The sequence below is a fragment of the Symsagittifera roscoffensis genome, chromosome 6 (genome assembly GCF_963678635.1).
Source record: "Symsagittifera roscoffensis chromosome 6, txSymRosc1.1, whole genome shotgun sequence".
In the NCBI taxonomy this organism is placed as follows: Eukaryota; Metazoa; Xenacoelomorpha; order Acoela; family Convolutidae; genus Symsagittifera; species Symsagittifera roscoffensis.
This window is the reverse complement of record NC_087067.1, coordinates 44,301,857-44,316,564: the sequence shown is the minus strand read 5'-3', so window position 1 is coordinate 44,316,564 and position 14,708 is coordinate 44,301,857. Positions and strand designations below refer to the sequence as shown.

Below are 14,708 nucleotides of genomic sequence, written 5' to 3'. Positions count from 1 at the left end.
ATACATTGAATATATATTATCATAATGTGCTTGCAGACAAATTACGTGAGAAAAATAAAATTGTTTGCAGACAACACTCAAATTTCGGTGGCCAAAAACTCTACAAGTCAATCATGCATAATTTATTCAATTCAAAACTCTCCTGTAATTTTCGGATTTGACATTTTATGTTCATTTAAACTAATTGTTTTGATAAGTATTGACACTTTATGTTCTTTTTGTATTGTGAAACTTGACTCTTAAGAAAAAATTTTGTTGGCCCTTTGTTTTTCTTAACTTTTTCGTCTAAAATGCCAGATCTGTAAAAAATAAATTTCGTCTAATTTCGTTTTTGTAGCATCCGTCTAATTTGCTTATCGTCTAATTTCCTAGGCCCCGCAAGAATCAAGGCCCCGCCTTTTAATATATTATGCTTCGCTCATATAAATTTGGCTGAATTGTCTTAAATGGACCACACCACATAAATAACAGATATTATATTAAATTGCTAGACGATTAGACCTAGTTGTATGTAGGAACAATGAAAGATTTGGTAAGATTATCAAAGCGCTCGCAGGGAAAAGCTAACGACATCTGTAGCAGCAATAATTTCCAAATTTAAGAATTACATTTGAAATTACTAAATTACTCCGGATTTTTTATTCGTTTGTTAGGTTTGGATTCCGTTTCAAGTTTTCTTGTGTTGAAACTGATACTTAGACAGGTCTGTGGAGTTTTCACATTAAACAGAAGACTATTTGTAATAACACCTGTTTTCCTTAAAGAATTTCGCATCACGAAAGAAACTAAAACTAAACATCTGATTAATAAGATTCTTAACGATTTGAATATTTACAATTGGCTAAAATCTAACTTCTGACTAACTCCTATTTTCAGTATTTTTGCTTTTGCTTGTATCAAGCCTGCTGAACCCAAGTAGAGGTAGAAATAATCCGCGAAAGATTGTATTTTTAATGACCTCAAACGGTTACGCTTTCCAGCATTTGGTAGTCTAGCTCTAGATTAAAAACTTCTACATAAATTTCAAGTTTTTTATACTCACTATAAATATAGCTGTATTTCATGCACGATAAAAAAAATTATAGACAACCGAATACGACATAATTTAGTAAATAATCATTCAATAGAAAACTCATTCAATCCTTTGCTTTATTTTTTCAGCTAGAGTTTTTGTGAGTTCATTACTTATCAAAGTTTCAAACTCCATCTGTGAGATTAGACTTTCTTTAATGACTTCATTCATCAGTCGTTTCTCTTCATCTGAGTCTAGTTTTGAGATGAATCTGAGCATAATCTGGAGTAGTTGTGAGTTGATGTTGACCAGGTGGTGTGGCATATTAGACTGGGACGACATCTTCAGATCCGCCTGGACGTTGGATCTCACTGCGTCTGAAAAGAACCAAACATAGCCAACTGATAGTTGGAAAATATTAATGAACGCATGAAAACAAAAAAAAACTGACAAAAAACTGACTTCTTTTTTTTGCGTTTCGAATTTTAGAGAGTTTTTAATTCAATTTTTTAAGAGAATACATGCCCTTAAAGCTCTTTGAATTTCAATAACAATTTATGAGCAATGCGAAATGCAATAACAACCCAATATGAGAAAACAGGATCAATTCGTAAAATTGTAAACTCCGCAGGAAAATCAATCTGATAATTAAATAAATTTCACTTTCGGAACTAGACGTCGATCACGTTTTTCGTGACCTTTAGACTTTTGCTGGCCGAAAGTGGAGTTTGCCTTCCTTTCAACAAACAAAATGAACTGAACTTGAAAAGAAATCAAAAGTCAAACCTCAAAAAAAATCAAAACTGAGCCTGAAAAAAAAACACCAAGACTCATACAAGAGTACTCACATCGTTCATTATTCTTTAACAAATCAATTTGCTTTGAGCAGGAAAATATAAAAGTTCCTTTTAACAATGTCTATTGCAAAACATGAGCAGGAAAATATAAAAGTTCCTTTTAACAATGTCTATTGCAAAACATAGCCAAACTGACATTTGGAAAAGAGTAATTATTGCAAGCAAACAAAAAAACACTGACTTTGTTGAAAAAACCTCGGCTTTCAAATTTCAAAGAAAAAAATAGATGCCCTTTAAGCTCTTTGAATTTCTAGAACAAGTTATACTTGGCATTTTTCTGATACCACTAACCCAATTTGAGAAAACTGGATCAATAGGTAAAGTTTTTATTGCGGTGGAAATCTATAAAAATTCAATTCCACTTTCGAAACTAGAAATCTTCACGTTTTTCAGCGCCATTTCCACGTTTGTATTTAGAGAGTGCTATTAACATGACATTCAGCAGATGAATTCCAATTGAACTCAATAAGTGCATATTTCATAAATGCATTAATATGTATGAATGTACATCTGTAGTTATTAGGGCATTAAGACTTTTTCCTGAAAAAACAACAAAAAAATCACCAAGACCTACACAAGAGTCTTCACTGCTTTCATTACTCTTTAAAAAGGGCACTCGTTACTATTTTCAATGTTTAAATCCAGCTGATTCATTGAATTAACCCAGAGGGGAAGTTGCACATCGCATACACAAGCAAAAATATGACCGACAACGCTACTGGGAAAAACTGAATGAGTGAAGCTTTGGGTTTACAAAATTTCTTAAGTGACGCACGCCAATTATGTGTCTACATAATTGCTAAGTGAAGCAAGCCAATCATGACGCGCTAGCAGTACCAGTCAATTTGAAAAAAAAAAGAAATTTACCGACTAACATGCCTCAATTTATAGAGCGGACGCATTTTAACTAGTATAAGAAAAAGTTCATTTAAAACATCCGAGCTTGCCCAGGTTCGAACCCTCTTTTTTTGTTGCGGTTCTCCTTACCTACCTCTACGCTACAGATCTATGATACCTTGAAACTAAAGTGCTATTTATAATATAATAGTCTGTGTTAATATCCTTAGCATTGGCTATACTAAATAGCTGGTTATTGATCAAAATGAAAACTTTCAAAATGAACACATTTTGTCGCTACAATATTTGTATCGCAACAATATTTGCGACTTAGGCTGGAAAAAAACATAGTTCATACTATAACACAATCTTTGCTTGAGTAATAAGCCAATAAGCAAACGATAAAAAATATACAAAAAAAACTAGAAACTCAAAAAGTGATTCACTTACGAATGATATTCTCCACGAGTTTCTTGATTAGCTCGAACTCAAATTTCATTGACTCGAAACTGTTCAGATTAACCACAATAGACAGTGCCAATCCTCCTTCGTTCATCATTACGTACGACCCATGCAACAACATTTCGGAAATACTGACAGCTGATTGGGCAAAAAAAGCAACAAGTGCGTCACTCGATAACTTTGATTGGTCAGTGACGTCACAATTAGCAATTAAGGTAGCCAGTAGGCGGCTGCTTTCATTTTTTATATGATCGATAGGCACGTCTTTAGAAGTTTCTAGAACTTTATCACAGAATTTTCTCGCGCAGCTATTCTGATCGCAGCTCAAACTCGATATTAACCGTTTACTGAAGCTGAAACCACTAAAATCTTGGCCAGTTGAAGCTAACAGGCGTATATTTTGCAGCACTTGGAAATAATTTTTGGTATCCATAGGTGGTGTTTTGATAGCACAATTCACCAACGCGTCGCAAATTTGGACATCCTCGGATATCGATTTCCTTGTTGCTTGTGGAACTAGAAAATTCTTCATCGAAACTAGAGCCGAGCTCTTCATTATTAAACACTCTTTTTCTCGTTCGCTTCCTCTTTCGACTGTTGAATATTCAGTTTCTAATGCCAACAACATGGGAGCTATGAAATCATGATACAGACCCATTTCGAAACATTTAGTCACGCTCGTTTCATCACAGGCCAAATTCCCAATAAGCAAACAAGCTGATGCTCTGACATATGATGAATACTCATGCAAATACATAGTCTTCAGCAGTTCTTTGAGATGTGACTCGCTGCCGTTCAGAATATGTGAAGAAACTTCTTGGTCCATTGAAATTCCAATTATTACATTGCATGCTGAGGAGTACCATTGTTCGTGATCTTCTCCAAGATCAGCTGGATTTACATGCAGAATCTTCTCACAAACGAGGATTAGACCTTTGCTGAACAGTCTAAAACACACATATGCATAAATATTCCAGAGGCGTAAATGCACTTCAAAAAATTTTTTCAGTTTGAAGAAGAGAAAATGCTTAATTCGTTAAAAAGAATAACAAATATTGAAATAAATCTAAAAAAAAAATTAAATTATCTCTACAACAGTGCCGAAATTCTAACAACAATTTTCGGCAAGATTGTAAGCCATCTCAAGAAAAAAAACAGAAAACTCTCAACACACACCCAAATCACAAACCTAATATGCAACAACTACACTAACCATGGCATTATTGAAACGGTTACCATTTCGTCCAATCTGTGAACAAAGTTCTTTACAGGAAAAAAGTCTAGAACCCGTTTGCAATATCCTTGCTTATTGCAAGTGAAAAAAAAAGAATAACCCCCACGCGATTCGGATCTCCGACCGGGAGTCAAACATATCCACAATTATGCCATAGTATCGATGAGTCAATCAAACGCCAGCTGCCAATAAAGTGGATAAAACACATGACGATAAAACGCCGAGAATGATCTGAAATTAGGCACTAACTTGATGAGCACTAATTTATGCGAGTTAGTCAGGAGAAAGTTAAGTCGCAATATAACACAAGCGTTGGTTTCTATTACTTACCGTTCGATATCAGGCAGCAAGGAACGCGCTTAATAAACTGAACATAGTTTTACTCTAAAAAGTGCGACTTGCGCAGGAAAAAGTGAACAAATCTTATAACACTACGCTCGCGAGCTCGTTTGCGTACAAAAATAGAATAGCAATGTAACTTAATGAACTTGGATGACGTGAAATTAGGGTCGACGTACTTATTATGCCCAATTCCATCTTGCATCAATGCAGCTTCACAAGCAACTAACAACGCCAACTTATCAACACTTGCATCGTCAAAACCACCTTTCAATTTCTCCAACGTCCAGTCAACACTTGCTTCCGACACCAGCCACAACTTTCGACCATCAGGAAAATCCAGAACTCTCTCCAGTAAAGCGAACGAACAGATGATTGCTTTCTCAACATAATCTACAACATAAAAGAATGATAGCGGGGTCCACAGAGGAAGCAAATATTGAGCATCGGTCCTTCAACTTTCACGAAAAGTCCAACGATTTCGAAGACTTAAGTGTTAATTGAGGTATAACAAGTTGCTTGACCAGCATGTCATAAGTTGCTAAGCATGAAAATCGAATGGGTTTGAAACTGATTGACTAACTTGAATCCCCATTTTGATACCACTGAAAGGCAAAACTATAAGTTGTACATATGAAAACACAGGTTTGGGGACCTAAAAAGGCATGAACGGCAACGATTCTGAAATTAGGTTTCCTACTATTTATAAAAAAACGTCATAATTTTTACTATCACACTTATACCTTCCAAACTATCACACCACACTTATACCTTCAGAACTGTTTAGAGACTCAAGATGACCGATAATAGAGATTAGTGATGAGACTAAGGAAGGCGTTGAATTTGTAGCTGGAGTTGGTATAACTGAGGTTTCCTTTTCGGTCTCGATCAGGAGGTTTTGAAGAGATCCGCAGCACACGGTTATCAGATCCGAGTGAGGCTCCGTGATTTCTAAATGCAAGCAAATTCTTGTACAGCGTACAGCATCAAAATTATTGGCCAAACTTCAAAATTATATTTTCAAAATTATTTTCCCTGAATTTTATTGTTTACTATTTTACTGTTTTTTGTCTTCATTGGCGAGACTGCTAAAATCTCAAAAGAGTGTACTTCAATACAACAAAAATCTGGTTAAAATTTGACATTTTAGGGTTCTCGAAAAGCAGCTCACCATTGTTTTTGAGGATAATAATGCATATTAACTTAGTTTTCAAGTGTTGATTCAAAATTGACTTTTGATATGTATTTTTAAAAATGCGACCAAAAATGGGGAAATATAAGAACTACAAAAATTTTCTGATCAAGGAAAATTGAAGAAGGACAAATTGACTCAAACGTGTGCATATCAATATAGGTGAATCGAGACAAAAAAGCAAAGAAGAGTTTTGTATCCAAAATTTAATTGTAAGTAAAACACAACAAACCTGTTATTTGGACTACCCCAGATATTTCGATAATCCATTGAGCCAGCAGCGGAATGTTATGTTGCAGTGCACTCTGAATCTCTATGTAGTTATAGGCTAAGTTGGCCAGACAGCGCAGCAAAGGAGGGATTTCTATCGATTGTTCTTGTAATAAATTTCGACATTTCAGTGATTTCCCTCTTAACCTCTGTAGATGAATGTTCAAGGGAATGTGAAAATTTTCTGATTGGCCGATAGAACGATATTCCTGAAAAACAATGCTTTAAAAAATTAGGTCGGCCAAAATGATTTTACCAATTCTCACAACACACTGAAAAGACTGAATTTTGCCCAAATTTTCTCCAACAGCGTTTGTGGGTACTTTTCAGAATGCTGGCCGAAAAAATTGCGTTTTTTCGCCGTCCCACTTGAGTTTTGTGTTTATTGGCGCCAAAGGCACCTTAGATAAACTTTAGGGCTGGTTGACATAAATGGATGTCGAAAAATGGTACCTAAAAACCCTTGCCTGGTCAGGAAGTCAAACTCGCCCCTTGTCTTATGCGGGCAAAAACATTCAAAATAGGAAAACTTTAATGTCGACTTTCTTTCACAGAACAATTTTGCATTTAAGACTTATTCATCTTTCGTTATTTGGATATATGGTCCACAGTGCTGATTAAAACTAACCGTATTAAACAAAAAAACTTGGAAACTGAACGGCGGTTTTCTCAAATAATTGAAAATAAGAAATGGTGGAACACCGAGGCGAAGCGGATCTTCGCACCACCTGTCATACAACGAACATAAAAAACCAAAAGCATTGAAAGCATGAAAAATGTGGAAAAAAAACTAGGCGAGCCAAAATTTAGTAGTCTCGATAAAAGACAACTAGGGACCCTGTTAAAGCTGGAGGTACGTATTAGATCTTTTTACACAGATGCGTAATTTCAAACAGACGAAATGCGTAATTTCAAAAACTGGACTTGGCCCAAAATCTTAGTTGTTTCTCTACTAAAGTAAGTGAGAAGAGTAAACAATTTCAAGACATCGAAGTTTCCCGAGGACGTAACATTTCTCTTAGAAAAAATCAAGAAGTCTCAGCTTTTGCAGGAAAAATTCTCGCAACCGGTTCTACCAATTGAACCCTTCATCTCAGATTTGATGGGGTACTTTAAGAAAAATCACGAAAGTTTATAAAAAAACGGTCAAAAGTTCAAAAACTTTACTTTCCGAAATCCATTAATTTTTTCAGTTCAAACTATTTCGAGGTCACTCCAGCAGAGAAAATTCCTCAAACCGGATTTCCCGATTAACCTCAGACTTGCTAGGGTAGTTTTCGAGAAAAGTCAAAAACTTTCGATAAACGAACAAAAAATCAAAAATGTGCCTTTTCCGAGGGCGATAGCTTGGTATTTAAAAATGGGAGCGGCGGCTAAAGCAGGTGAGTTTCCATTTCCCATTATCTCTATTGAACCCAGAATTTCATATTTCGGTGGGTAGTTTTGGAGAAAACGAAAAAATCAAATTATGGGTCAAATAGAGACTTTTTCGAAGACGGTGGGTGAAGTAAAAAGAGACTTGGGCAGTATGCAAGCACATAGGGAAAAGACAGTCTTTCTATTGGTATTGCTTTTTAAGATTGGTATAGTTTTCCAGAAAAACTACAATATTTGCAAAAAAGAAACATTTTTCAAACAAAATGAAAATACTATGATTATTTAGGAAAAATATCAAACAAAATTGGAAGTGCAGAAAAATAAAGAAACGGAAAAAAATGATTGAATATTTTCGAACATTTGTCAACTTTTGAAGAAAAAATCTTATCAAGTTGAACCTAAAGGAATTTCAGAAAACTTTTGATTGGCTTTTTTTTGTCCTATTTAGAGAAAACTGGATCAAATTTAATTTATTTTCCGCTGGGAATTCGGCAAATTGAAGTCCATTTTTAAAGCTAGGAGTAGTTTTTCGTGACCTTTGCCTTTTTCGCTGTTCGATAACTGGAGTTTGCCTTCATTAAACAAAGGAAACAAAGTGAATTTGGAAAGAAATCATTAGTCAAACCCCGAAATTAAATTTGAGCAAAAACTTTTTCCCGAAAAAAAATACATATTAAATCATGACCTATTTAAGTGAAAATCATCTCGTTTTTTCACCCCTATAAGTCTCAATATGTGGCAGTAAAACAAAAGTGAACTCAATTACAAAAATTGAAAGAGGAATCTTCTCTTAAGCTTTGTTGGGCCACATAAGAAGCTCAATTTGATAACTTTGACAGCAATCGTGTAATTTTTGATTTAAAAAAAAGCCAAAAAATAACTTGCAACAAATTAAATTGGTAATTTCACTTATTTCTCGCTAAGTTTCGTTTCCATCATTTTTCGTCTAGGCTCAACAGAGTTTGAGAAATACGCGTTTTGTATCTAAAGTTGTACTCGTTTGGTCCAGATAATTTAAAACAGCACTGTAATTGTAATGATTAAAACACAGAGGCGAAGTTTCACTTCGCATACACAAGCAAAAACAAGACCGATAACGCTACTGGGAAAAACTGAATGAGAAAGACTTTGAGTCTACATAATGGCTAAGTAAAGCAAGCCGATTATGACGCATTAGCAGTCAATTTGAAAAAAGACATTTACCAACTAACATGCCGCAATTTATAGAGCGGACGCACTTTAACTAGTATACTAAAAAGTTCATTACAAACATCCGACCCTGCCAGGTTCAAACCCTCTTATTTTGTTACGGGTCTCCTTCCCTACTTCTACGCTACAGATCCACGATACCTTGAAGCTAAAGTGCTATTTAAATTGGCCGACGACTTTTGGAGTTTGACTTTTGAATCCCTGTAGTTTGGACGTTTGCGTCTGCAGGCGGTATCCTCTCGTATTACATTCTCTCATTCACTTCTTATTCTTATTCCTCTCTTCCTATTGGATTATCTTCTTGCACTGCAATGGATGGTCACCAGAAACGCGATTACTTTCCAACAATAGAAGAACTTGTACACGCCAACGCCGAACACTTCAATAAAATCACATCCAAGCAAACCAAAGAAAGCCTACTATGCCTCCTACGGGAGTCCATATCACAGTTACGAACGGCAAACAGGCACCAAGAACTTCTACTGAACATTCCCAAACTTGAAAATTCCATTAATGATCTTTCCACCCAGGTCAAAGCAGTTTGTTCAGCAGAAGCCAAAAGTGAAAGCAAAGGAGTGAAAAAGTCTCTGATGGAAATCACAACAAAAGTCAATGGATTAACCTCCACCACAAAACCAGCTGATGTTCCTCCTCCTGACAACGATGAACATCGAAAAGAATCAGTAGTAATACTGAACGTGCCCGAAGTGACAAATTTCAAGTCTCCATCTGATAGACTCCTCAAAGAAAACTCAAATGTAGAAAAAGTTCTGAAGATTGTGAAGTGCGCGGATGCTGTCATCACCGATGTATACCGTAGAGGCTCATTTATCAAAAACGCAAGAAAGCCTCGTCCTCTCATCGTCCAATTTCACAATGCAATAACCGCCAAACGGGTCAAGGCTTCCTGTGGCCTGCTCAAGGACTCCTCCTTCTTCCTTCGAGGCAACTGCACCAAAGAAGAAAGAAAAAAAGAGGAAGCACTGCTTAAAACACGCTACCTTCTCTCTCAAAAGGGCATCAGGAAAGAAGACATGAAAATCAAAAATCTTACTCTCTACTATAAAGACAAACAGCTTGACACACTAGCCGATGTTGACACTCTCCATTCCACAATCTCTCAATTGTGACTGACAACTCCGAGTAACAATATTTCCCTGATGATGATGAATGTCCAAAGCCTTCTAAGTCTTCAGAGAAGATAAGCATATCTGAATTTTTTCACTTCTTACAACCCTGATATCTTTTTACTATCAAAAACATGGCTAGATAGTAACCACCCTGATATGAGTGTCTTTCCTGCGAGCAACTATAATATTATCAGTCGGTCAGATCGAACAAATGGGGCGCACGGAGGCGTCCTCATTGCTGCCAATAATTCTGTATTTAATAGTGTTGACTTCACCAGCATTGGAGTTGACAAAGACTTTGCCTGTGCCTGTATCATCACATTCCACTCTACAATGTTGTTGATTATCACGGTTTATAATCCGCCAAGAAGCAGCAACTATGCTATTTCGCCGCAGACTCTGAGTAACTGTTTATCTGAATATTTTACCCTGTTTACAGAATCTTTCAATTCCTCAAATAGTCTTCACTATGAAACTTTAATACTCGGTGACTTCAATTTCCCTGATATTGACTGGCCGACCTATCAATCAACCAAAGCTGTTGACCTTCCTTTCCTTAACTGGTGCCAGGAGAATAATCTCCAACAAGTTCTGTCCTTCCCGACCCACAAACAAGGCAATCTTCTGGATATTATACTATTAACCAACACTGATATAATAGAACACATCGAAAACCCGAAATGGAGCAACCTATCAGATCATGCTGGTGTACTGTTTCAACTCTCGAAAAGCCACTAGAATACAGCCGTCATCTCCAACCAACAGCTAGCCTGGAGTTCCTTCAATCCTGAACGTTTCGCCCTATCCCTCCCACCCATTACTCGTGTGGCACAGGCCATTGACTGTATGTCTCTGAATGATTTCAGTGCAGAATGGACTAGTATGGTCCACATTGCACTTTCTTCTACGGTCCCTCATAAACGCAAGAAACGCGCCACTAGGCCTTTTTATTATTCCTCTCACACAATGCACATGCTTAATAAACTAGAAACCTTGGAGAGGAAGAAGCATAAATTGAACTCAATCTTCAATGAAGAGTTCCTACACGCTACAAGAAACAATTTTCTCGAGTCGGCAGAGCTCGATAAAGTCGTTCTGCTAAAAGACATCTGCTGGATGTCTACATCAGAAGCTTTTAAGTTTCTGAAACGATTCTCAGGGAAAGCCCCCCTGCCATCTAAACTCACCTGGGAAACAAAATTCGCAACCGATGACCGGAACAAAGCCGATCTTTTCAATGGACTTTTCGCTTCCGTGTTTAATCCAATTACAACAGATAATCCTGAACCACCTGGTGACCAACAACCCAGTATATTTCTGAATGATTTAAACTTCGATGTAAAAAAAGTTGAAACACTCTTGTCGAAATGCCCTGATTCACATTCTCAGTCTTCCGATGGCCTTCCGTCCTGCCTGTATCACAACGCCTCAGCAGTATTAGCCCCTTTTGCTTACATTCTTTTCTCCTTTGTTCTATCCTCTTGTGTGTGGCCCACTACATGGAAATGCAGTTACATAACACCTATCTTCAAAGATGGCTCTCGGTCACTTATTTCCAATTATCGCCCCATTAGCATTCTACCTCGGCTCTCTCTCATTCTGGAGCGACTAATTTTCAACTTTCTTTATCCTAGAAAAGTCGCAGTTGGCCAAGCAACAACACGGCTTCCGAAAACATCGATCCACGGTTACTCAACTACTAGCCTATCTTGACAATATCTACAATCAACTTGAGAACAATAAGAAGCCCTCCGCGGTATACTTCGATTTTCAAAAAGCATTCGACAAAGTGCCTCATGTCGTTTTATTGCACAAACTGAAAAAAATGGGCCTCGACCCAAGTTTTTATTTGAACTCATCCGGAGTTACCTCGCTGCCAGAACTCAATGTGTGAACATTAACGGGGTTCTCTCTTACATTGCTTCGGTTACTAGTGGTGTTCCTCAAGGGAGCGTCTTAGGTCCGTTGTTATTCATTATATTCATTAATGACCTCCCAGACTACTGTAAATACTCCGACTGTTTTCTGTTTGCCGATGATAGCAAAATGATTTCGACAGAATCACCCATAGCAAAGAATCTACAACACGATATTGATAATTTCCTCGCTTGGTCTATCGAGAACTCAATGACTTTTCACCCAGACAAGTGTAAAACGATGTTATTCGGAAAAACTGACGACACATATCAACTCACAATTGGAAATCATCAGATATCGACCGTCTCTTGCATCAAAGACATTGGTGTATGGGTGGCCTTTGACCTGTCGTGGAGACCGCATATTGGAAAAAAATTATCTTCAGCCAACAGGAGTTTGTTCGTGTTGAAAAAAAAAACATCCCAATTACCTGCCCCACCACTACCAAACTCCAACTTTATAAGTCATGTGTTCTATCAGTTATTCTATATGCTTCTCAAACCTGGTTCCCAGACCTTACCAGTATCCGCAAGCTAGAAGCGCTCCAATGTAGAGCGCTCAGATGGAGTACACGCAACTACACAGCTCCTTACAACATTCTACTCCGTGTGACAAATATGTTGCCTATTTCTCTAATCCACCAACTCAATGATCTCACCCTTTTCAACAAACTTCTCAACGACAAATTAGATTTTGATTTGTTCCACTTTGTCTCTTATGCACCGGAAATGACCAGTCACCGATACAGTTATGTTTGAGATCCGACGCAATAGGAAACGACGAACTGGGGAGTCCTTCTTTAATCGTGTGATGAAACTTGCGAATCATTTTCTCGCCCATCCTGGTCTTGGAATCGACATTTATGATAGTCCCGCTACCTTCAGGAGAAACATTAAAACATTTCTATTCAATATCACAGCGAATGCATACTCAATGCAAAACTCGTGCTCTTGGTTTATTAACTGTAATTGTTCTACTTGTACGTCTTGATTTTGTTATTACATTTCTTTATACCTTCGTGGAAGGAATTTAAGTCTTTCTGTTGTTTTTGTTGCTGTATTTGTAATATAATAGTCTGTGTTAATATCCTTAGCATTGGTTGTACTTAACAGCTGGTTATTGATCAAAATGAACACTTTCAAAATGACCATTGTCCCTCCAATATTTGCATCGCAACAATATTTGAGACTTAGGTTGGCAAAAAAGCGAGTTCACACTACCGCACAAGCTTTGCTTGTGTAAACATAACCAATAAACAGTGGAAAAAAGTCAATAAAATCGTACATTTGGCTTTTTTGCAACTCTTTCGACCAAAAAAATCAAATTGAAGTTCCCTAAATTAAAAAAAATAAACAAGCTAAGTAAAAACGTACGGGACAATGAAATGCGAGGAGAGCAATGTAGTTAGTCCGGGTGAAAGAAGTGGGGGATATTCTAATGACCAAATGCTCAAAAATTTGCTTTCAGTTGAAAATGGATTATTTCTTGACAAACTTGAAGTTGCTTCGCAATTGTCAATCCATTGAAATGCGAGGAGTCTTTAAACCTGTACTTTTTAAAAGCTTTTAGGTTAAAAAAATAGAATGAACTTTTGATACTTCTTTTAAACGCTTACTTCTTTAAATAATGAATTCACGCTTACTCTTTCTGAATACCGAATTCTGAAAGGCCTTAATCATTTTCAATCATTCGGTACCTTCGAGGGTCTCCCCTAAAGACTCGGACACCTTTTATATGGCCTGCAGAATTCTCAACCAGAGTACTGAAGATATTCATTATGATATGACATCAAAGTGTTACACAAAATGAAATAGCAAATTTACTCACCTCAAAACGGCAAAGTAAGGCGGCAGCCTGGAACACCTGGTACACGTAATTTTCTTCTGCATAAGCTTCAAAATTTTCTTCACAAGAAAAAGATGCTAAACAGGACCTCAATTCAGTCTTCATGAAATCGATCAGCTCATTGTGAGGGTCATTCAATTTTGAGAGATTTTTCAACGATGATTCCACTTCGCTCCAAACCAGATCGGGAAGAGCTGCAATGGATTCACAATTGCACAGCAACTTCAAATTTTTTAACAAATAATCCATTTTCAACTAAAAGCAAACTCCTATTACAGACATAGCCAACAGACAGTTGGAAAAATGTCAACGAAATCAAGAAAACCATTAAAAAAAAATTAAGTTTTATTATTTTTTCCAACTTTCGCAGAAAAAATAAATCACTTTATATCACTTCAAAATTCACGAACCTTTCATGATTGACACGCTTTCCATAAAGCTAACTCTGGTTCAATTTGTATTTTTTGAAGCTGGATTTCAGAAATTTGAATCCACTTTTCGAAACAAAACTTGGTCAATGGGTAAGGTATTTTTTTATTCCACTGGCAATTCAGAAATTTGAATCCACTTTCGAAACAAAAATTGGTCAATGGGTAAGGTATTTTTTTAATTCCGCTGGCAATTCAGAAATTTGAATCCACTTTCGAAACAATAAATCAGTTTTTTTTAGCCATTTGCATTTTTGTTATCGGAGAGCCTAACTTAACTTACCTTTTATTCGGCAAAAAAAGAAAAAGCCAATTTAAAAATAAATTAAAATTCTATCCACTAAAAAGCAAATTTCAACCCGCGAAAGAAACAAAAAGTGTCTTTTCTTCGTTCAGTTAATTATCTTTATAAAAACGGGATTTCTCAGTATTTTATTAATCGAAACACTCTTGAAAGACTTGGAAAACACTGGCTTCAGGAACTTTTTCAAGCAATTCAGGTGCCTCACAGAAGACTCTTCGAGCATAGAGTATGCTATCATATTAAAGTCCTTTCAGTCGTGATTGGATGAAACCTGTGCAGTAAAGGTAAAAAAAGT

The 14,708-nt window shown here is 36.6% G+C and overlaps 1 protein-coding gene across 1 annotated transcript; it reads right to left on the bottom strand.

Annotated features, from left to right (window-relative positions):
• Nucleotides 1-1,028: 1,028 nt before the first annotated feature.
• On the bottom strand, nucleotides 1,029-13,933 carry LOC134848283 (uncharacterized). Its single transcript, XM_063865677.1, has 6 exons — nucleotides 13,664-13,933; nucleotides 6,166-6,412; nucleotides 5,513-5,692; nucleotides 4,921-5,134; nucleotides 3,157-4,115; nucleotides 1,029-1,389 (listed from the first exon to the last, which is right to left on the bottom strand). The coding sequence occupies exons 1-6, from the start codon at nucleotides 13,928-13,930 to the stop codon at nucleotides 1,133-1,135; spliced, it is 2,124 nt and encodes a 707-aa protein (XP_063721747.1). The 5' UTR covers nucleotides 13,931-13,933; the 3' UTR covers nucleotides 1,029-1,132.
• Nucleotides 13,934-14,708: the final 775 nt, after the last annotated feature.

Coding starts and splice junctions, on each gene's coding strand:
- LOC134848283 (XM_063865677.1), bottom strand. CDS start 13,930: ATGGATTATTTGTTAAAAAATTTGAAGTTGCTGTGCAATTGTGAATCC. Junction 5,135..5,512: donor GTCTCTAAACAGTTCTGAAG/GTATAAGTGTGG, acceptor TTTATGTTGTAG/ATTATGTTGAGAAAGCAATC. Junction 4,116..4,920: donor GATGGAATTGGGCATAATAA/GTACGTCGACCC, acceptor TGTGTGTTTTAG/ACTGTTCAGCAAAGGTCTAA.